At 42.2% G+C, this 24,489-nt stretch overlaps 1 protein-coding gene across 1 annotated transcript in view; it reads left to right on the top strand.

Moving 5' to 3' along the window:
- IRAK3 (interleukin 1 receptor associated kinase 3) overlaps positions 1–23,681 on the top strand; it is a 62,233-nt gene extending 38,552 nt beyond the window's left edge. The window contains exons 7-12 of the mRNA XM_006096865.2: positions 4,617–4,731; positions 5,762–5,880; positions 18,644–18,842; positions 19,090–19,152; positions 19,232–19,396; positions 20,622–23,681. Coding sequence (XP_006096927.1) covers positions 4,617–4,731; positions 5,762–5,880; positions 18,644–18,842; positions 19,090–19,152; positions 19,232–19,396; positions 20,622–21,146 — 1,186 coding nt within the window. The 3' untranslated portion in view covers positions 21,147–23,681. The remainder of the gene's footprint in view (positions 1–4,616; positions 4,732–5,761; positions 5,881–18,643; positions 18,843–19,089; positions 19,153–19,231; positions 19,397–20,621) is intronic.
- Positions 23,682–24,489: the final 808 nt, after the last annotated feature.

Here is a 24,489-nt window from a genome sequence, read left to right on the forward strand (position 1 = left end):
CTGGGGATGTGCCCGCAACCCAGGTACATGCCCTTGACCGGGAATCGAACCTGGGACCTTTCAGTCCACAGGCCAACGCTCTATCCTCTGAGCCAAACCGGTTTCGGCCATAGTGTTTATTCTTAACTTTTAATTTTTGCCAATCTGCTAGGTGGAAATGGTTTCTCAGGGTAGTTTAAATTTCTTTTTCTATTATGAGTGAATCTTTTTAGATATTAAGAGATATATTTTCTTTTCTATGAAAATATCTTATAATATCCTTTGCCCCTGTTTTTTATTAGGCCTTTGGGTATTTTTCTTAATGGTTTGTAAGAGCATTTTAAATATTAGAGAAAATTAGCCCTGCTTTTTGTTATGAGATACAAGCTTTTTTTTTTTTTTTTTTTTTTTTTTACCAGATTGTCATTTATCTTTGCTTATTCTACCTAGTTTTGGCCATGTGGAAGTGGTTTTCATGTAGTTGAATTTAATATTTTTCAACTATATTTTCTTTTATGGACTCTGGGTTTTATATCATAGTTTAAAAGTTCTTCCCTACTGAGAGGTTATAAAAAAAATATTGCCATTTTTTTCCAAGTACTTTTATGATTTCATTTTTTACATTTGTAGATCTGGTTCATTTGGAGTTATTCTGGTAAGGTATTTGTATGTTTATTTAGGGAGACACAATAACTCTATGATGTTGAATATTCCTCATGTGCCATCATTATTATTTATATTGCTAATAGTTATTTATCAAGAACTTTACATGTATTGATTCTGTCTTTCTTTATTTTTTTAAATGTGAGAGTTCCTTCTTTTTAAAAAAAATATATTTTATGATTTTTTACAGAGAGGAAGGGAGAGGGATAGAGAGTTAGAAACATCGATGAGAGAGAAACACCGATCAGCTGCCTCCTGCACACTCCCCACTGGGGATGTGCCCGCAACCAAGGTACATGCCCTTGACCGGAATTGAATCTGGGACCCTTGAGTCCGCAGGCCGACGCTCTATCCGCTGAGCCAAACCGGTTAGGGCATGTATTGATTCTTTAATACTATGAGATAACTATAGGATTACCTTTGTGGTAATCAACTTGCCTATGAGGTAAGTACAGCTGTTATCCCCATTTTACATACAGATGAAGAAACTGAGGTAGAGTCTATCTTTTTTCTTTTTTTTAAAAGTTTCAACTTATTTTCTAAATCATCTTCAATCTCCCTCTTCTTCGAGTTTTACTTGTGAGTAAGACAGATGCAGCTTTCTCCTTTCAGAGCATAGTATCTGAGATGTTTGGAGTGGGATTAGACGAGAAGTACATAATGGCAATTTCAAAAAATTAAATGATAAGATGAGGAAGTACAGGCACTGAAGAAACTGGAAATAGAAACTTGTGTGTGTGGGGTGGGGGGTGGGTGCTGCAGAGTAGGCTTCTTGGAAAAAGTAACATCTAAGCTGAGACCTGAGGATAAGTTTTTGTTCTGTTTTTTAGTTTAATATTAAGGAAACTGCTTAATCCTTGTGCCTTAAATAGAATTGTAAACTCCTTAGAATGTGGCTTCTGGTTCTTTTTTCCCCCTTCTTCCTCAAGGGAAGGGAAAGAAGTTAATAATTTCCGAGGTTCTGGGACTTGGCTAAATGTTTAACCTTTAATTTAATTTTCATAAGAATCTCAGGATTGGCTGGCTTAAACAACAGAGATTTATTTTCTCACAGTTCTGGAGGCTGGGATCAAGGTCAAGGTAGATTTGATTACTGTGAGGACTCTCTGGCTTGCAAATGACTGCCTTCTTGTTTTGTGCTCACGTGGTATAGAAAGGGAGTAAACTCTGTTGCTTCTTATAAGGGCACTAATCCCATCATGAGGACCCCACCCTTATGACCTCATCTAACCCTCATTATCTCCTAAAGGCCTCATCTTGAAATATTATCACTTTGGAGGATAGGGTTTCAAGATATGGATTTGGGGGAACACAATTCAGCTTACAGAGATTAAATAACTTGCCCAAGTTTATACAGCTGGTAAAAAGAAAGCCAGAGATTCAAACCCAGGTTTGTCTGTGTTCAAGTCTGTCTGTTCTACCACTTCGTAGTAACTTGCATCATGTTTTATCTGTAGTAGGCACTCAGAATATTTGTTGACTTGCTAACCTTTAGATCTATATAACCTAAAATCCCACTGAAAGGATTTTAGTGAAAGAATGGGTGAGGTGGGTCCATATAATTAAAACCAGCAGTCATTCCTATGGCATTTCCATGGTCCATACCTTGATAAAAAGTAACCATGTTTTTGCTTGATCAGTAATAATTAAAAATAAGCAAATGGTCATTTCTGCTCTGTAAGCAAGAGAGCAGAGCCATGGCTGTGTCTATACAAGGTCTTCTATCTACTGCTTTCTAAAAGATTTATATTTCCCTAGAGGCCCAGTGCACAGATTCGTGCACCAGTGGGGTCCCTCAGCCTGGCCTGCACCCTCTCACAATCTGGGACCCCTTGGGGGATGTTGGACTGCCGGTTTTGGCCTGATCCCCGCAGGCCAGCTCAGGCCTGCAGGGATTGGGCTGAAACTGGCAGTCCGACATCCCCTGAAGGATATAGCAGTGCAAGAAGTGGCAGGTGGCAGGAGACGAGCCCAAGTGGGGGCCAGGCACTGCTCCAGCTCATCCTGGCCATGCTGCACCGGCTGCTGCCGCCCCTCAGTAGCTCTGCCGGAGGCGGGAGAGGCTCACGCTACTGCAGCTGCGCTCGTCAGCTGTGAGCCTGGCTTCTGGCTGAGTGGCACTCCCACTGTGGGAGTGCACTGACCACCAGGGGGCAGCTCCTGCATTGAGCGTCTGCCCCCTGGTGGTCAGTGTGTGTCATAGTGACTGGTCAACTAGTCGTTTGGTCGTTCGGTCGCTTAGGCTTTTATATATATAGATTAAATTATTTTAAACTGCAGGAGACTCAACCAGCTAGTGGCATAGATCAGCTTTTTAAGCAACCAAATACATCAATTCACTTCCTTTTCAGTCCATTGCTTTTCATTTTATAGATATGATCTGAATCATAATAGGTGCAGGAATCTTTGTGTCACAGTTTTTCACATATCTATATATATAAAAAGCTAAGTGACCAACTGTCTGTCCATCTGACCATCCGACCGACGAACCAGCCAGCACATATGACGCCCACTGGCAATTTAAAAATAAACGTTGACTCACGCATGCATGATACATATAAAGCTCTCGCTAGTGCCAATTGCACACGTTTTAATTTTATAATACTATATTATATATACTATTTTGTCATGTAATTTTTTGCACTAATGTAATTACTGCACGGATCTTTCTTCTAATTAATTTCCTTTCAGTGTGCACAAATCCATGCACTGAGCCACTAGTTTAACAATAAAAGTCTGTGTGTTTGTATATGAGTATATGTTTGTATACACACATACACACACATACACCTTTTTTGAGGAAAGAGGAATAGAAGGACTCAGAAGGGAGATATAGATGGATAGATAGATAGATAGATAGATAGAAAGATGAACAGATAGATAATCTCCCTATAGATAGATATCTCTATATACAGGGTGTCCCCAAAAATGTATACACGCTTTTGTCTGATAGCTCAATTGATGTTTCTTTATTTTCAGATTTAACCCATTGGAATTAATAATTATTCAAAGTGTGTGTACATTTTTTGATACCATATAGATATGTGTGTGTTATAGCAACGTTTTGCTATTGAAGAAACAAATAATAGGTCTTTATAAATAGAACCATTTTTTTAAAAAAATAGCTTTATTTATTTTAATATCCTAAGCATGCCTACAACACAGTAGATGTTCAATAAATAATGGATTAATTGAACTGAATTCGCAGTATGTGGGAAGTTCACATGTTTTGTATTTCATAGTTATTACCTGGGTTTCATTGGTTTTCACAGTGATGACACACACATTCAAGAAATAGAGCTTGAAGGAAAGGAGCCTGAAAAATGAATCTTACACTGACATAGAATTCTATGATTTAAAAATCAGTGATATGTGTTTCATTATCAAACTTTACTAGTCACATGGGTTTCAGATAACAATACAAACTTTGTGAAGACATTGGCTACATCTTTTACCTGTGTGACTGATGCCTAGTGCAGTACCTGCAGCATCATAGCTCTCAATAAATGGATGAATGAAAACAAGTCTTTGGTTCTCTTCTCTTTTGGTGACTTAACTTACACATGTCTACCTAAAGCAATGAAATGGATAATTTCAGTTGCATTATCTTTATTATTTAATAAATAAGTTATATTGAGTTTTATGCTGATAAAAATAAATTAATATTCAGTATTGTTGTCTATTTGTTGTATAGTTTCCAACACTCCAAATCTTAAGAACTCTCCGCTTTCTTAAATTTTGTCTTATATTTGGATATTTTATTTGTATTTGCATGGTCAAAATCAATCAAAGAGTGACTAGTATTTGTTAGAACACTTGACCAATTTGGAAAGCAAACCTGTGTCGTGTGTCCAATGAAATTACTTCTTTCTTGGCCAAATTTATATTCTGCTTTACACCTATTCCCCACCCCGTGGCCAGAGTGTTGTTGAATAAGCAATTTGATGGATTTAAATCAAATCTTGTGTTTTAAGATTTCATCATCCAAACATCCTGGAGTTGGCCGCATATTTTACAGAGAGTGAGAAGTTCTGCCTGGTTTATCCATTCATGAGAAACGGATCACTTTTTGACAGATTACAGTGTGTAGTAAGTCATTTCCATTACTCTTCTTGCTACTCCAATTCCCTGTCGCCCCTGGGAGCTGCTGAAACCTTTGATGAGAGATGGGAGCCCAGTGTGCACGTTCACATGAGGGGACAACCTACACTGGGTTTCCCAAGGAGGCAGAGGACTTCTCCATGAATTAATTTCTTGCTCTTAGAAGACGGCATAAACACCTGAGTTACTACGTGCTGTGCAACATGGTGGCCAAAAGATTTGCTAGGTCCTTACTCCTTATTGATTCTACATCTCAAATGAGTTTACATCAATTACTCTTACTTCTCAGATCATTTTTTATTTATATAACATTACCAAGGTACCATTCAATACACATAAGCATAAAAATGGTATAGACTCCTTAAAGTGAAGGAGGTTGAACAAACGTCATGATTTCTCATAAGGTGTTTTTTGAAATATGCTTAAAAATTGATTCCAATAAGATAGGTTTCAGTTAAGATGAGAATAAAATCAGATGATTTTCAATTATCCACACTATTATGCCACAGATAACTTTAAAAGTCTTATTTAATGAACTGTTAAACATAATTACCTTATTACCCATAATTTGATTAAACTAATATTAACATTAATAGGTATCTCACTAGCTACAAAGGCCTAGAACAGCTATTGGAAGTAGAGGAAAGCCTTTCTTGAATTAAAAATCCATTACTGTAAGCCCAGCTTCTGTTCAGGCAATCTTCTATGTAATGAATACATGTCTAGCTTTCACTCCGAAAGTGCAACTAAAGCAACTACTCTTGTCTTTTTAGGGGAACACCGCCCCACTCTCTTGGCACATTCGGATCAGTGTATTAATCGGAACAGCCAAAGCCATTCAGTCCACAGGCAAACGCTCTATCCACTGAGCCAAACCGGTTTCGGCGGAAAGCCTTTCTTGAATTAAAAATCCATTACTGTAAGCCCAGCTTCTGTTCAGGCAATCTTCTATGTAATGAATACATGTCTGGCTTTCACTCCGAAAGTGCAACTAAAGCAACTACTCTTGTCTTTTTAGGGGAACACCGCCCCACTCTCTTGGCACATTCGGATCAGTGTATTAATCGGAACAGCCAAAGCCATTCAGTACCTGCACAACACGGTCCCGTGCTCGGTCATCTGTGGCAGTATTTCAAGGTAAGTTCTCCCAGAGCTTTAGGTTCCACCTGCAAGCCCCTTTCACCCGGTGAGTCAGACTTCACACTATTTTCTGCCTATAGTTTCCCTGGCATGTACATGTACGTTAAAAATGCTCATCTAAGTATTTAAAACTTTACCTTTTTATTAATGAAAGCACATCTACCAAATTTAAAAAACTACATTTATGTTGCCAAAGGGAGAGTTTATATTATCTTGGGGAATTATTAGTGAATAATGTAGGATAGACAGTTTTGTGTATTTTATTAATTATACCTGATAACAAACTGTGAACTGAATCTGTATTAATCTCACTTACAAAACAAAACAAAACAAAAAACCCCAGGTTAAAGGAAAGGTTAAGTGACTGACTTGTAGGGGGATTCCTAGCAAGGTAACAGTAAAATTCTTTGGCAATTAAAATTCTTTGTCGAGTCTCCAGTGTCTTGCTCTTTCTACTGAGCCTCGTAGCCGTATATATTCATCCGTGACAAGCCAAGCAGCTACTCCCGTGTTCATTTTTGAGACATGAGAAATTTAGAAGCAACGTCTTCCATTAGTAGACATAGGAATCGTTCAGAGAGTAGATAGCCTGTGACAAACCTCTCTGTGAATTTTTCCTATGTGCCCTTTACCTTGAACTTGTCCAAAAGTACCCAAACACGCCTCTACTGAAGAGCAGGGAAGACTGGATTTAAAAGGCTGCTGCCTCTTCGGAACCATCTCCTAGGATCTGGAGAAAAGCTTTTCGTGTGCTTTTGAGTTGACAGAAGAGGGACTGATTGCCCACTTCTTTGTTTTGCTGGTGAAATGAACTCCATATGAAAAGACTAGATTTTCATTTGGTCCCAGAGGAGTAGGGGATCCATCCAGAGAGGTCTGCTCCTATTGCAATGTGGTGATTCACCAGCTGCTAGTGGCCCCATAAATCAGTATAAAATTAGTGCACCCTCATGGCACCTGGGACATAGATGGACGTCCAGTGGAGGTCTCAGAGGCCTGTGGTGTCCGCCACTGCGGTTAGTTCCTAAAGGCTGTGGTGGGTACCCCCACCCTAAAACAGTCCCCTTTCACACCGCTCTTGACCAGCTCTGCCCAGCAGGTGCTCAAATATGTTTTAACTGAGTAAATAAATAAATATCTGGAATTTTGCTGTACATATCCTTTCCTTGGTTTAAACTTGAAATGAGCATGAGCTTATTTTCAATCCTGAGCAGTAGTACATGAATTTAATTAATTTTCCTTTTGTGTGACTAAGTTGATCAAATCCACTCCTGACAACGCAGCTTGATAGGAAAGGGGTGAGAAGAGAGAGAATGTCGAGGTTTGGGTACTTGATGGGAGAGGGGGACGGGGAAGGCCACCAACCGGAGCAAAGGGAACATGGGGTGGAGGGATGCACATCCAGGCTCCGCCGGGTCACAAGGTTTTCCACAGCTGACACACACTAGGTGAGGAGATTTGGAGGTGTCCCTCCAGCATCTTGCTCCTGGTTTCCGGTTAGAGAAATGAGTTTCAACTGGTGTGCCGTGAGAACTTCTAAAATACGCAATACCTGAAATGCCTGACTATTTAGTCAGGGGCACCGACCTCATTTCCCTTAGATTGTCAAATAAAAAATTAACAACAGCTAAAACAATAATAGCTGTCCAGTGTGAATGAATCAAAATTATACCTTTTATTTTTGTCAGATCAGCAAAAAATATGAGACCTTTTTTGGTGTGCTGCAGAAATTTAGTAATATGTGTGCCATGAGATGAAAAAGATGGAGAATCGCTAGGCTAGAGCACAGACTGTAGGCCCTGGTTTCTGCTTTCCATTCATGTTTAGTGTCTTCAGGCAGCTTCCCAGGGAACAGGCTCAGAGGCAGAGATTTGGCTGCTGGGAGATTGTTAGGGGTGTGCTCTCAGGAACAACAAATGTTGGGGAGGGGAGGAGGAAGGCAGAATCGGGCGGTTGGAAACGCTGAGCTGGAATATTGTCCTAGAGGCCTTGGCTGATTCTATGGGATAGCTGAAGTTGGGGTGACCCTTCAAAAATATCCTAAAGTGAGGCAAGGTGCTCAGGTTTTTGTACCCCTTCATCTGACTGGCCCTGAGAGGGGCTGTAACTTGGCTGAGGCAGCTCCCTTCTTCCAGGGACAGATTCCAGGTTGGGTTTAGCTGTGAGCCATCAGCCACTCTTCCCTGATGGTAAATGGGAAGCGAGTGCCTCCCTGGGTCCTGAAGGAGAGACCTGGGCCACACCCCTGCAGCCACCACAGTTAGGCATGGAGATTGGACTGGATGCTGCTCTGCAAAATGTGACCAAATGATTCTTCTTTCTCATGTGCTTTCCTTCCCACCCCTTTCCATCCTTAACTCTTAGTTCAGCAGAAGCTGACTTTCTACTTACACTGTGATTCTGAGCAATTTGCTTAACTTATCTAAGCCTTAGTTTCTTCCTCTGCAAAATGAGAATAAATGAATAACAGCTTCGCCCTGGCGGGGTGACTAGGTGGATGGAGTATCGTCCTGTACACCAAAAGGTTTCGGGTTCAATTCCTTGTCAGGGCACATACTTAGGTTTTGGGTTTGACCCCCAGTTGGGGTGCATATGGGAGGCAGCCGATGGATGTTTATCTCTCTCATCAATGTTTCTCTCTCCCTCCCTTCCTCTCTCTCCAAAATCAATAAACATATTCTCGGGTGAGGACTGAAAAAAACAAACAAATGACTCTTAAAAAAAAAAGAATAAAAGCTTCCAACTTAGGGTAATATGACAAAGTATATATGGTGCTTGGCAAAGAGTATGCTCATCAAATGGTAGTTCCTGTTACAATTGGTCATGAAGTGGTGGAAATAGCAGTGGAGGAGGCTAAGATCTGATGGCTAATCATTCCTTTTACTTCTCTTTTATTTATTTTTTTTACAGAGAGGAAGGGAGAAGGATAGAGTTAGAAACATCAATGAGAGAGAAACATCGATCAGCTGCCTCCTGCACACTCCCTACTGGGGATGTGCCCGCAACCAAGGTACATGCCCTTGACCGGAATCAAACCTGGGACCCTTGAGTCTGCAGGCTGACGCTCTATCCACTGAGCCAAACCAGTTAGGGCTACTTCGCTTTTACTTACTGTCTTAACTCATTCGGAATGCTATGACCAAAATACTATGAAGTGGGTGACTTATAAACAACACACACTTATTTCTCACAGTTCTGAAGGCTGGGAAGTCCAAGGCAGGCCTGCTCTTTGTCTGTGAGCGCCCACTTTCTGTTCATAGACAACCATCTTTCCCCTGTGTCTTCACGTGGCTAAAGGGACAAGGGGTCTCTCTGGGGCCTCTTTATAAGGCACTAATCCCTTTCATGTGGGCTCTATCCTCATACTATTACCTCCCAAAGACCTACCTCCTAACACCATCATCTTGGGTTTAGGGTTTCAACATATGAATCTGGGGAGACACAACCATTCATTGTGGTTGGGGTTGGATTCAGTCCATAGTACTTTACCTCCATCGTCAATTTATTGTGTTTGAAAAGTGGATCCACAAACTAAGCTCTATTTTTTTTAAAAAGAAGTCACTTCTGTGTTAACTTTTTGAACATTTAAAAAAATTACATTCATTTTAATTCACAAATATTCATGGAACATCTGTGTGCAGAGCATTGTATTAGACCATGATGATCATAGTCTTGTCTTTGAAGGTTCAGCCTGGTGATCAGAGAGATAACACAATCACAGAAAGTATACAGGGCACCACTAACTATGCCCAATGCATGGCTGGTCTGAGAATGCTCTTCTTCTAATTAGGTAGTTCTAAGCCAAGTCTTTGAGGAGATAGGTCATGGCAGTGGATTAGTTGAAAGAAGAGGAGAGACTATTCCTGGTGAAGGTGATAATACGTTCAAGGGAACAGAGTAAAGAATTGCCAACCATATAATGAAAGCAAGACAAATTGATTGATTGGAGATGAAAGAATGAGGTTGGAATAAGGAAGATAAGACTGGAGAGGGGTAAGGAATGTGGTTGGGGTTGGATAGAGCCTTGAGGTCTAACTGGTCTGAGGACCTAGATTTGATAAGCAGGGGGCTCTCTCAAGGGACTCCAAGGCTTCTCTGGGGTGTAAGGGGCAAGAGAACGGTTCTGGAATCAGCAGTAGATACCACAATTTTAAAGGAGGCCACTTATTCTAGGCCACTTATCTCAGTACCTGTTTGGATGTGCTGAATATAAAATCATGCAAGGAACCTACTAGATGAGTGCTCGATGAGTAATGGAGATGCAGAGTATGGAACGATATCTGATCAGAGACAGGGAGAATTTCATGGGACAGGCAGGGTTTAAATTGGAAATGCAACTAACAACATATTTTATTGTTTTAGTTGGTGAATGGGGCTGCCAATGATTGCTGCCTTTTGGGTTTTTCAAAGGGCTCAAAGCCTCAACATAACCATCTGTAGACTATGCCCACCCAGGCGTGTGTCAGGGTGTGGAGTTGTGGTATATGGGCACTTATTGAGAACTGTGGTTTCACAATTGTTCATCAGTGTGTTCCTCTCTGCTCCAGAGCAAATCAGCCTCTTTCACAGACATTGATCTCTTGACTTTCTGCTAAGCCTGCCAGCAAAGATGTTAATTAGCAGTAGATTTCTCCCCTCCTTCGGTGATGCACACACCTGCTCTCTAGAAACTGGAATGAGACCAACTCGTTTCATTCAAGGCACTGAGCATCTGTCAGGTGGTAGTGACTTCCAGCCCCCAACAGCCTCGGCCAAACGTGCACTGGCTGACCTAGATCACCCTCCCGGGTTTCTTTTAAATGAATCCTTCACTTTGCTCTAAGTGTGGGCCTCCTTGGTTCTTGGTTCCTCTGTGTACAGCCTAGTGCGCTTAGGAATTCTTACTTTTCTGCCTTTGTCTATTAATTTTTTAATTCTTTGTAAGGAAAGGCAGCTTCTAAGAGATCTGTCATTTTGTTACACAGCCCTGATAATAGACAAAAAAAAAAAAAAGGACATTTCAGAACGTGTTAAACAGTGATGAGTAAGTCAGGGCTCTGTTTGTGTTGGAGACATGGGAGATACTGGAATGGGAGATACTGTATTGTTACCTTTATTTTCATTTCTGCATCTGGGGCTCAGATGATGGATCACAGAAGAATTTATTGTACATCTTTGACATTATCAAATAATGTTTTTAATAGTATGAAATAACCTGGAAGAATGTGCATAAAGTGAGATTAAGTGAAGAAAGCCAAATTGAAGTAGCATTGAGTACATGATTATAACTTTGTAGTACTACAAATTTATGAATTCAAGAATAGATTAAAGTAAAACATAGAAAGTAAAACATACCAAATAAAAAGTAAAACATACCAAAATATAAATAAGGCTTTATTTAGACAGATGTAGCTTTTAATTTAATGGCTTAGTTATTACTTCTATGCTATGTTTTTAAATAAAATTTATAATAATTATAACATTTATATAATTGTATAATAAAAATAACATTTATTAGAAAAAATAACTTAGCATCAGATCTTTCTATTTCAAACCGAGGAAGCAGAAGAAACTCCAAGAAGGAGTCTAGTTACGAAGTGATGTCTGAAAGTTCTGTTTTATTCATTCCCTGTAATTACTTCCATCTACAAACGAAGCTTAGTAATCTTACGCCTTTGTGGTTTTTAAAATAGTTTAAGAAATGAAGATTGTAAGGTCATTATTCTGCAGCCTGGAGCCCAAAGTGTGAGCAGCACCTTCGTCTAAGCAATGAAAAGGTGCCTGCACTGGCACTGCAGATGACAGGGCAGGAGCACAGGAAATCTGCTCAAGCCCAGGGCCTCCCACTCTCAGGCCACGGGTTTCTTCTCACTTGTATGATCTGAGCCAACAGGAATGGTCTCACGTTGGAGCTCTTCTTGCTTTCGAATTCTGTGACACTGCCCCTGCCTGTTTTTGTGCTGTGCTCTATACCCAAATCTAGGGATTGTACCAGGAGAAGGATGTGAACCTACATTTAAAAAATCCTGGTCATGCTTTATACTGATCAACTTCAGAGCGGGGATGAGTTCAGCTACGTTAAGGAGGTACCTCCAGAGACCCGCTCACCCTAGAGCAGGCGAGGCAAAGTCCTGAATTGCCTGTTCCCCGGAGTCTTCTCTCTCTCCTTTCCCCTTTTCAACAACCAGCCAGATGTCATTGCTGTCTCTGTTTCTTGTCACTGGTTACGTGTATGGCCTTTGGGTCAGGAAGATCTCGGTTCAAATCCCTGCTCTGCTACTTGCTGGCTGTGTGACTGTTGGTGAACTCCTTAAACTCCCAGAGGCTCAGTCCTCTTATCTGGAACTGAGCCGGCTACTACTGCACTCCTCCCAGGTGGTGGGGATGGGGGGAGATCATCTATATAAAGCACCGCCCGGGGTTGGCAATAAGCTGTAATTTCTCTCACCTAGTGGAGGCTGCCTCTTCCACCTCCCAAGTGTCTCATCCAGCCAGCCCTGGGCCCCAGCACAGCAGTTGTCAGAGCACCATCGCGGTGCAGCTCTGATGATTAGAGCTTCCTTTATAGTGAGCTAAAACCTGTCTTCCTGTGACCGCTCAGCCACTGTTTTGCACTGGAATTTTCTATATGCACCTAAAGAAAAGAGGAGATAAAAGTTCAATTCTGCTTTGTAATCAACAGTTACTTAATCTCTTATGAGTAGCTGAATAAAAAGATTTTTTTCCCCAGTTAACTATAGTAAATTGAAAGAGCACTGAACACAAAAAAAGGAGGGCTAAGCTTTAGTCCTGGCTCTGCCATTAAGAAGTTATTTTGCACCCTAGCCAGTTTGGCTCAGTGGATAGAGTGTCGACCTTGGACTGAAGGGTCTGGGGTTCAATTCTGGCCAAGGGCACGTAGTTCAGTTGCAGGCTCGATCCCTGACCCTGGTCTCTCTCACATTCATGTTTCTCTCACTCTGTCTCTCCCTCTCCCTTAACCTGTCTCTAAAAAAGAAAATCAGTGGCCCTAGCTGGTTTGGCTCAGTGGATAGAGCATTGGCCTGTGGACTGAAGGGTTCCAGGCTCGATTCCAGTCAAGGGCACATGCCTGGGTTTCGGGCTCGATCCCCAGTAGGGGACGTGCAGGAGGCAGCCGATCAATGATGTTTCAATCTCTCCCTCTCCCTTCCTCTCTGAAATCAATAAAAATATTTTTAAAAACCCAATGGAAAAATATCCTCGGGTGAGGATTAACAACAACAACAAAAAGCTATTTTGCACCAAATAAGTCATTTCAACCATGTGGGCTTCATTTACCTCATCTGAAAAAGGGGCGATTATATTATATAGCAGTGATTATATAGCAGCGATGATAAGTCAGTTTCATCTCACATTTCATCTTTTTGATGGATTGGCAATGATTTCCCACAGGCAGTATTGAAAGGGAATTGGGGGAGGGGGAGGGTGTGCATTCTGAACTCAATTTGTGATGTCTGCCAAGAGTATGGGAGGATGTTTTGGCAACATTGGGGCCACATATTTGCCATATGAAGAGAGGTCTAATCTACTTATGGTTTTAAATTCTCTTAATTAACAAACTGATTATATAAACACATGTTTGTTAACTATTTTCTATAGACTCAACATCATGCTTATGTAAACAACAGAATCTAGTTTCTTAGTAAGAGTCAAATGGCATATAGTGCAGCTGTGCAGTGGGGACTTGGAGAAAGGAGGACCGCTGGAATTCAGGGCAGTTGAGTGAAAACTTCATGGAGGAAGTGAATATTAGGCTGCAGAGAGGCCTGGATAAAAATTGGGAGGAGGGGAGGAGTACTTTGCAGGTGAAGGGAACAGTATAAAGAAAGGGCACTGAACACAGAAAAAGGAGGGGAATGGCAGAGGGGTAAAGGGCAAAGGGAATCAAATGTTTGGTGACAGATGGAAACCAAACTTTTGGTGGTGAGCATGCTATAATGTATACAGATATCAAATGATAATACTGTACAGCTGAAACTTATATAATGTTCTTAACCAATGTTACCTCAATAAAAATTAAAAATTTAGCCCGGCTGGTGTGGCTCAATGGTTGAGCATCGACCTATGAACCAGGAGGTCACGGTTCAATTCCCGGTCAGGGCACAAGCCTGGGTTGTGGGCTCGATCCCCAGTGGGGGGCGTGCAGGAGGCAGCCAATCAATGATTCTCTCTCATCATTGATGTTTCTATCTTTCTTTCCCTCTCCCTTCCTCTCTGAAATCAATAAACAAAATTTTTTTTTAATTAAAAATTTTTTAAAAGAAAGCAAGCCCTTAAACACCACTAAGTGCAGTCCTCCCTGCCTGCATTAGTAAGTGCTAATACCTCAGGGTAGCTAACAGGCTGCAGACAGATCAGGGAGTCAGTGAAAGCTCGAGGGCTTTAGACCTGACCTAAGAGCCCACTGCACAATGTATTAACCTCCCCAGCAACCCCGAGTTTGGGTATCATTGGTCTTATCTCAGTTTGACACAGGAGAAAGCTGAGACTTACTGAAATTAGTAACCTGCTTCTGTCACACCTCTGTAGATGGGGGAGGGAGGCAGGGCTCACATGTGTGTGGGCCCAACAATCACGCTTCTACTGGGTGATTAGTCATTGTCTCTGGGGGTATGTTGGCTTCATTGGGCAGAGACAGGGAAATGGGCAGGAAAGGAGAGCGTGATTAACGTGTGCAGATTTGGAGATGCTGACGTCAGACGCCTGGTGAAAACGGCAGCAGGCGGTGGCCTGAGCTGGAGACGGGACCTGGGTGTGCGTTCAGGACCCTCGCCTGCGCCTGTGAAGCAGTGAGAGCAAACAGGCTCCCCAGGAGACGCTGTGCCAAGGACACTCAATGAGGAAGCCAAGCCCACATTTCAAAAGTGTTTTCGAGAAGCCTGGTGGTTTCGTTTGCCCAAAAATGTCTTCGTAATTTGAACTCTTCCGAGAGAATGTTATAAAAACAAAACTTTATTTCCAGATGGTGGAATTTGAGGAGGAAAAGGATTTAAAGTAAAGAATCTTAAAGAGTTGACGTCTCTGCTCTTGACAAATGACCTTCACATTTTTATTTGGGAACGGAGATGTTTTTGAATTACGGGAAAGCAGTGGTTGTTCTTGCTTTTTCCAACCTATCCCTTCCCGAGCTTAATTGTTTTCACATTTATGAATGATCTTAAATTCAAATGCATTTTATCTTCGGCGTTTTTCATCCCAGACATTCATCCCTGTTCATTTCCTGGCGAACATTTCTAATGTTTCCTGTGAGATTATGTTCTCGCATCATTTTGGCCAGATGCATTGCATGCTGCAGCAGGGAGGGCTGTGTGCACCCCTCCCAGTCACCTGCAGGCTCCCGGGGAGACTGGGTTTTGCCCCATCTGGTGAGGGGTATCTTGGTGTGGCAACAGCAGTAACACAGCAAGATGTCCCATCGCTTCAGGCTGTCAACCAGAGGCCACGTGTGTCCTCTATCTCTGGGGCCTATTGGGTGGAGTCTGGACTTTCCCTGAGAGTTGCCAGGCACTCAGGGACTGGGCTACTGGGCACCAATAATGTCCCATAAAATCCTATAAAAATAAATGTATCTTTAAAAAACAATCTTGCACCTACATATCAAACATGGTATTTGCACTTACGTTCAAATCCTGCATTATAGTCTAGGTGTGTCATCTTGCTTTATATTTAAGGCCCACAGCCTTCTACTAAATCAGGAGACAAACTGGTGAGCAAAGAAAGCAATTCTTGTAGCCATTGAGGGATGCAGTTCCCCCCAAAAGAATTGTCTTAAAGCCTTAGCAAGAGGGAGATGAAGTAATATTCCCGCAGTGAGGATGTATGTCACCACCTGTGTAGGCTTCTCCCCATCTCCTTCGTGACCCTACCACTGATCCTTCTGCGGAAGAATGATCTAGCGGCCTCTCTGTTACAGTAAGTGGTTTTGTGGGAAAGAATAGAAGAAACAGATTGCAGAGACACTAAATTAAGTGTGTGGGCCATTGGATGTTTCTCACCTGTGTCTTTGGTAGCCACAATAGCTAGCAAGCTGCCCTTTTAGTGCACCATATTGTTACATGGTTTCAGTTATTTATGTTGTCTTTCAGTCTGTGTTTACCCCCATAGGATAAACGCATTCAGTTGACCTACATGGTAGCTGAAGGCACTTTATGTTGGAACATTCTATTTGAGGTAGAAGCAGGGGAAAGAATTAGGGCAGAATTGATTGTTGACAGGCCTTTTGCAATTCCCACTTTTCTGAAACAGAACATCCTTCTTCCTCGGCTACCATTAACCTTTATTTAGAACAGAGTAAATCACTGGGCTCAAAATTTATGTTATACACTAAGGTCTGCTGGTACACAACTTGTCTTTTCACCAAATATCATTATTCAAAGTGTAAACGCAATGCCCTAGGACAATTTCGCATTCTTATTGATGGCCTCTCGCTGCCCAGAATCCTCCGTGGGTTTTACCGGGTAGCGTATCGTAGTTCCCCGGGCCGCCTCTTACAGAACTGCTTCACCCGCTGCCGGAAGCTTCTCACCAGTTCTGCTGAGGGTCAAGTAAATAGACTAGATTATGGTTTTTGTTGTTGTTGTTATTACTGCTATTTTTTTTTTCTCTTTTGTACCTAGGAAAGAATTATTCTTTGGGAGTCTGAGTGATCCACAGATTTAGCTTATTGCATTCACATGGCTCTGGCATTCTAAGTTACGCTTTAACCCTTCTTCAGAGTTGGTGGGGGAAGAAGAGGGCTAGGAGTTTGACAAGGAAAATCTGGCGTTCAGAGCTCTGCTGCCTCCTCCTGGGCTGAGATGAAGAGGGGCGGCTGCAGAGGAGGGCCCGGCCCTGAGTGCAGCAGAGGCTGGAGGGGCGGAAGGCTGGTCCTGGTGATGAGAGGACCTGTCTGCCCACCTCATTCCTGGCACACCTGGCACACTCCTGCATTAACTACCCCGGCACTCAGAATTGATCAGGGCGTCCCAGGAAGCTTGGCCTGGATCTGAAAGAGTGCAGTGTACACCCATGGAAGAAGTAATTATGAACTAAATGTCTGTTCTTACCGAGAGATGGAGAGAAGGTAGGATCTGGCTCTAGTATATTCCTCACCTTCAGAAGCATGTCAGGGTAGTTAATGCTGTTTTCCAAATGAGAAACCCAAGAATGGGTGAGGAGTGACATCGGTGTATGAGAGAGACCCAGGCTGGTCTTAGAAGCTGCTGGGTTTGAAATATCAGGGGAGAAAAGACAAGGCAGGGAGAGAACCGAGGACTGTGCTTCTGAGATAAGCCTCCTCCCAGATACAAGTCCCTCCCTGACTTTCTCCTCATTAATGAAGGGACTGCACAGCAGGTAGGGGCTCTAGGGCTTATGCAGAAGGTGGGTTCTTTGGGTTTTGCGATTCTCCTGCCACCTTCAGAGGAGGGAGAGTGACATAAAGTTTAAGGCGTGTCTTTCTGATCCCGGGGAGCCCCATCATTTTGTCTGTCAGTTGAGTCCTAGACAAGGTCTGGGTTAGAATCCTCAAGGCCTCCATTTCAAATCCTTGAAACAGAGCCAAGACTGACTATTCGGAATCACAGCAGCGCCTGCAGTTCAGACCTGTGGAGTGGCCTGCTTGTCAGCCTGCTCGTCCAGGGACAGCAGGGACTCTGGAACTTTCGTGAGACCCAACACTTGTTCAGAATTAATCATTTCCTGTGTTTATCCTGCAGCTATTCACCACGTTTAACAAGAGTGTGTGGCTCTCCAAAGGTCCCATGTGGCGTTGGGATGGGCAGGGATCTCATACTAGCTTTGGTTTCAGGGGACAAAAACAAGTCCTTAACAAGGTTGAACAGCAGATAACTTTCTCTTAGCCCAATAGCCATCTCTTTTCTCAATAGCCATCTGCTCTCCTGTGAGGAATTACTAGCCTCCATCTAAGCCAGCATTTACTGAGCATGCCCAGCAGTAGCTGTGTGTGAGTTCTGTTGTTTTCCTCATCTCACTGGTGAGGGAAGATGCTGCTGAGGTTTCCGGGGTGAAGTGACCCACCAGTGGCTACAGAGCCAGGTGGGCTGTGGGAAATGGGGCTCCCCCTCAGCTTATCTTTTCCCACCCCTCCTACAGCAGCCCTTCCAAGGTCAAACAAGCTCACGCTTACTTCCAGCCAAGATGTTACGTGACTATTAAGGTTTTTATGTGACGAACAGCTAAAATGGACTCCAAGACTTTGCCTCTGCCTCTTTAGACGGTTATATTTTAAGCAAGACTCAAAGACAAAGAAGCCATGGGGATGGGACTGTGGAGTAGGGTTATCCTTAAAGCAGGGCCACTGAAGATTCCTCAAAACCTTGCAGGTGAGTGGCTGTGGGCAGAGCATTCCACAGCAGAGCTCCGTGCACAGAACTGACAGGTATTGGCTGAGTAAGACCCAGGTCATGTTCTCATCTCGTGCAAGAAGAGCACAAGGAAGGCCGCTTTGGTTCACGTTAGTGTCTCCTATTGACGAAGCATCAGGTTTATCCACCAACTCCATGTAGGTAGCTGTAAATTCGAAATGCCCACGGTTTTTAGGTCAGGATTTGGTTTTTGGTTCTATAGAACACTTGGATTTAGGACACATTCTCACATTAAGAAAAATGAGAATATGTCCGACAGTTCATGGAAAATATGGATGGCTCTATTTTGTCCATGTTTGTAATGAATAAGACATGAAGGTGAGCTCGTCATGTTGTTTTTCACCAAAATGTCTTCATGATGTTTTTGTCTTGTTTGTCCTTGCTCCTCATTTTAGTGCCAACATACTTTTGGATGATCAGTTTCAACCCAAACTCATGGATTTCGCCATGGCACACTTCCGGCCTCACCTCGAGCCCCAGAGCTCCACCATAAGCATGAGCAGTGGCAGCAGTAACCATCTGTGGTACATGCCGGAAGAGTACATCAGGCAGGGCAAGTTGTCCACTAAAACAGATGTCTACAGCTTTGGCATCGTAAGTACCGACAATGCTCTCAGTTGAGTGGGACATTGGAAACCTGTATGATTTTATTAACCAATGTCATACAACAAATGATCTCCTGTTACTCATTGTCTTATACATTAATTTTGGGTAATCAATCAGCAATAAAATATAAATTCATTAATGGGAATGAACTATATTCATTGTTAAGGTTACTAGCCGCCACTAATATGTGGATATAGTTAATGTACGTAACTGACTTTCTGGGTGACCTTTGTAGGTGATAATGGAAGCTCTGACCGGTTGTAAAGTGGTGTTGGATGACCCAAAGCACATTCAGCTGGTAAGACTTGTCCTCCCCTCTGCACCGTGGTCATTTTTCTGATGGAGTTCTAAATGAGGTTGTCTTCTTCTCCTCCTAGAGGGATCTCCTGATGGAGCTGATGGAGAAGAGAGGTCTCGATTCCTGTGTCTCATTTCTAGATAAGAAAGTGTTTCCCTGCCCTCGGAATTTTTCTGCCAAGCTCTTCTCTTTGGCGGGCCAGTGTGCTGCAACACGGGCAAAATTAAGACCATCAATGGATGAAGTACGTATGCACACAGTTTTATTAAAAACTGAATCCATGGAACCATTGAAAATCTAAATAGGACAAATGTGTATCTAAGTAAATTCTTTATTAATGAGACAAATCCAGCCCCCAAAATAGAATTCTAATCTAATAGATAGCTTTTCTAGGTCGAAATGTCGCATCATCAGGTACTCTAGTAGAGGTCATTCTTGGGTGGAACCAGGGCACCATGAACATTTTAAGGAAGAGAACATAGTAATTTGGAGATAATATTTTCTTCAACCTTCATAAGAGATCTGCCCATTAAAAATGCAGTGTGTATTCCCCTTATCGGTTTTTTATTCATCTGTCCATCTGTTTAATCGTCCATTCATTTATTTGTTTACAATAAACAAATATTTATTTAGTGCCTACTTTGCAAGGGTCAGATGTTGTGCTGGGTGCTGGGGATACTACAGTGATCAAGATACAGCTGCTGCCCTCAAGCCCACTACCCACAGGGAGAGTGACCTCAGGAAACATGGGATTTCAGGGCAGAAAGATAAGGATCCTGGTAGATGGGAGCATGGAATTAGTACATTCTAGCTGATGGAAGTCAAGGAAGCTTCTTGATGGAGGAGCCAGTGGAGGTAGGCCCTGAAGAACAGGGTGGATTTAGGTAGCCATAAGGATGGACGGACATTCCAGGGAGAGAATACACACCTGCAAAGGCTCAGAGGGCTGGATTTCATGTCGCTAAGACCACAGGTAGTTCTGCTTCTGTGGGATGGTGGGGAAGGAAACGCTGCAGGGTTGTAATAGAAGGTTCCAGGTGATAGAGCAGGGGTGGGGAACCTTTTTTCTGCCAAGGGCCATTTGGATATTTACAGCATCATTTGCGGGCCATATAAAATTATCAACTTAAAAATTAGCCTGCTGCCCTCTAAAATCAATAAAAACATATTTTTAAAAATAATCAGAGATTCACCCCAGGTCCAAAAGTAGTGGTAGCAAATCTAGGCCTAAGGTCAGGTCTCTTGATATTCAATTCAATGCAGTTTCTTTTATCCTTTGCTTCACGTCACTTAATTTATTCATTAAAATGAAGAGTTTAGCTAATCTTTAATACCTTCTCATTCAAAATTCTGTAGTAGAACTGATTTCATGAAAACAAAAGCACAGTCCTTCAAAGGTAGATGGAAAAAGGGTAAAAGGAAACGTTAGTCAAGCTTAACTCTATGTTTGCTTGCTCCTTGGTTATTAGGTCCTAACTACTCTCGAAAGCACTCAAGCCAGCTTATATTTTGCTGAAGATCCTCCCACCTCACTCAAGTCTTTCAGGTGTCCTTCTCCTCTGTTCTTGGATAACGTGCCAAGTATTCCAGTGGAAGATGATGAAAGACAGAACAGACAGCCTCTGCTTCATGATCAACATTTGAGGAAAGAGAGAATGGCTCAGAAAATCCCCTTTGAATGCAGCCAGTCTGAGGTTACTTATCTGGGCTTGGACGGGAAGATGGGAAGTAAGAGAAAGGAGGACGCTTGCAAACTGCCCAGTTCTCCTCCTGAAGAACGTTGGCCTCCAAAGCACGCGGCACCAGTCTGGGATTCAGGGGCCCCCAGTGTAGATGCGGACCCTTCTGCAGAAGCTGCAGGCCACGCTCACAGGAGCAGGCCAGTGGAGACCAGCTGTTCCAGTGAATTTGTCTGGAATGAATGTGAGCAGAACAAAAAGGAATCCATTTTACCAGAAGATAAAGAAGATGACAAGTACTACCCAGGCACTTGAGTACAGGTGGCATCTTGGGAAGACATTGCCTTCATAAGTAATGCCCTGAGGGTGATCCATGTGACCTTGGCAATGAGGATCAACAACCTGGACGATCCCATTCTTCGCTCTCCAACTTGCAAAATAGGGGGCCTTAAAAGTGTGTTTTGTCGGGTAATTGCCTCAGATCAAATCTAGGCTGAATTAGAGCCATTCGTGATTCCTTAAGATCCTGGGCCCTGACTTCGGACAAACAAAGCAATCAAAACCTCCCCAACGAGACTGGATTCTTACGTCCTTCACGGCATTGATCTGAGTCCTCAGAGCCTCGTTCTGCTAAGTGTGTTCAGTTGGATTCCACTGTTGGGTGTAGCTTGCCTGTGAAGTCGTAGGAAATGTCTAGTTTGTAAATATTAATGGTTGCCCTTTAAAGAATTGCCTTCCCGTGTACTTTGATTGACCCGTGGCATTTCCCTGTTCATCCCTATCAAGCTTGCCTGTGTGAAGATGAGCCAGGCTCACCCTTGGCTATGATATGGTCTCTGCAGAGAGTAGATTTTTGCCCAAGATCTATAGTCTGTATTTAAGCTCTTAGGATAATTTATCACATAGAGTACAATTGTTGACTGTTATAAGTTCTTTTTTATAAACGTAGGTACCTATTATATCCTAAGTAGGATGTATGAAATTTGAATCAAGTAATTTCTGTTTCTGAGAAAATGGCTGGTCACAAGAGCCTAGGTCTGCTTTTTGATTCTGTACCTTCCAACTCGATGCCTTTGCTCCTGCTGTGTCCTGTATCCCTTCCCTTTTAAAATCTTACCAATCCTTCAGGGCCCAGCAGAACTGCCATCCTCCCGAGACTTCCCTAATGTCCAGCCAGAAGTACTCACTTTACCAGCATTTCCATAGCAATATGTTGTATTTATATTTTATACTCGTCACTTTCTGAATGATACCAAAGTTGCTTGTGCCATCTCTCTCTCTGACCAGGCTTGTAAACTGCCTGTATTAGTTTTCTATTGTTGCTGTGGCGAATCATCATAGACCGAGTGGGCTAAGACAATGTAGGTTAATTATTTTGCAGTTCTGGAGGTCAGAAGTCCGTGGCATCCCTTCTGGAGGCTTTAGGTGCAGATTCGTTCCCTCACCTATTCAGGCTCCTGCCTTCCTTGGCTTCTGGCCTCTTCATCCTTAAAGCCAGTAGTGTAGCATCTTTGAATCTAGATCTCTCTTTCTCTCTGACTTCTTCTTTATCACCTATTTCTCATACTTTGGCCCTCCTGCCTCTCTCTTATAAGGATCCTTGTGATTGCATTGGGTCCTCACAGATAATCCAGGAAAATCTCTGCATCTCCAGATCCTTAATTTAATCACATCTGCAATGTCTCTTTTCTTCTGTAAAGTAATATATCCGCAGGTTTCTTAGGACATGGACATCACTGGGGACCATTGCTCGGTCACATTCCCTGCGTGTGCAAGGGCCGTCTCTTCAAGGCCTAGCATGTTATCCTATACAGAGCAAGTGTTTTCTTATAAGTCAAGTTGAATTAAATTATCTCTGTGAACCCAGATACTCAAAAATTCAGCTACAGTAAATGCTGTTGAGTAAATTAACAAAGTGGGGATAATGATTGTCTTTGTGATGATGGATGGAAATACTCAAGAAAACCATTTCCAGAGGATTTATAACTGCTCCCTCTTTAGGGCATGTATAATGAAAGGGTAGACCTCTAGCTTCAGAGGAATAGACACATGGCGCACGCGCACGTGTGTGTGTGTGTGTGTGTGTGTGTGTGTGTGTGTGTGTGGTTGGTTGGTTGGGTTAGGCATAGATTAGAGTCCAGATTCAAGAACAACTAATCAAAAACAAGAAGTTATCAGGAATTAGGGGCAGGTTAGCAGACCAAGGTCAGAAATGTGGAGCTATAGTTCTGGGGGGAAAAGGATTTCATGGCAGAAAGTGAGCTTCAAAACACAATAAGCCTTAGTCTGATTGACAGGCCCAAAGCAGGCCCCAGGGAAGCAGCTAGGAGAGGCCATGCTCCCGGGCACGGGCAGGTCTGCCGGCCGGCTGTCCAGTGCTGTCTTCCGCATCTGATCACGATGTCTGTGTTCACAGTGCTCCCAAATGGTCCCTCTGCTAAGACTAGTAGGGGAGCAGGCTTGGACTTGACTTCAGATGATTTCAATTCTTGGACCTGAGCTGGCTGGCCACTCTTGATTATCCATGCTAATGAAAGGAAGCAGTAGAAGTCTTTGGCATTTGGATTTATAATATGTAAACCATTCTGAGGCTGATTTACCTTGTTTGATTTGAAAATAAAAAACAGCGAATGTGTTGCTTATTTTATCAGTATTAACTTTATCCCTCCAGATTGGCAAATATTGGAGCCATTGACAAGAATATGGGCAAAAGGACATTCTTGTTCACTATTGGCTGGAGTGACAATTGGTACAACCTTTCTAAGAAGGCAATATGTCAATAAAGAATTATTTAACAAAAAAAGAAGGCAATATGTACTAAAGTTGGCAATATGTATCAAAAATTTAAACGACACACTTTTACCCGGCAATTTGTTTAGGAATTTATTCTAAACATTCCCTAAGTGTGCAGGGGCCGTCTCTTTAAGGCCTAGCATGTTATCCTATACAGAGCAAGTGTTTTCTTATAAGTCAAGTTGAATTAAGTTATCAAGTGTGTAAATAAGATGGCAAAGATGTACTTTATGAGATTTATGATATTAAATCATTGGAAACAGCCTAAATGTCCATCAATAAAAGATGGGTTACATAAAGTATAGCACACATATACAATTGACTTATATGCAACTGTCATTAAGGATTATTTAGATCAATGTTTATAACTCTGGAAATTTGTCACTGAAATATTATTGAATGAAAACTCAGACTCCAGAATAGCATGTTTAATAGGCCGCATTTATAACACTGGATATTTTAAAATAATATATGTTTCATAGAGAGATCTTTGCCAAAAGGTTAATAATGTTTTTTTTCTGGCCTGTGGTATTTGGATGATCTTTACTTTCTTTAGACTTTTATGTATTTGAAATTTTTATAATGAGCATGGATCATTTTTATTTTCTTAAAACAATAAAGCTATTTTTATTTTGGAAAAAAATCCTCAACATTTCTACATTGGCCCCCCTCTTTGCTTAGCTGTGCCCTTGGTAACAACTGGCAACTAGCAATGCTGCTTCTATTCCATTGCCCTTCGTTCTTTCTGTCCTCAAAGCTCCCACATGGAGCTCCCACATGGATTTGTCTGGATCCTCTGAGTAACAAGTTTTGGATTGAAAAAGCAATCCAAGAGGCAAAACTAGACAAATGGACAATGGCCCTG

This window comes from Myotis lucifugus, unplaced genomic scaffold (genome assembly GCF_000147115.1).
Source record: "Myotis lucifugus unplaced genomic scaffold, Myoluc2.0 scaffold_189, whole genome shotgun sequence".
Classification (NCBI taxonomy): Eukaryota; Metazoa; Chordata; class Mammalia; order Chiroptera; family Vespertilionidae; genus Myotis; species Myotis lucifugus.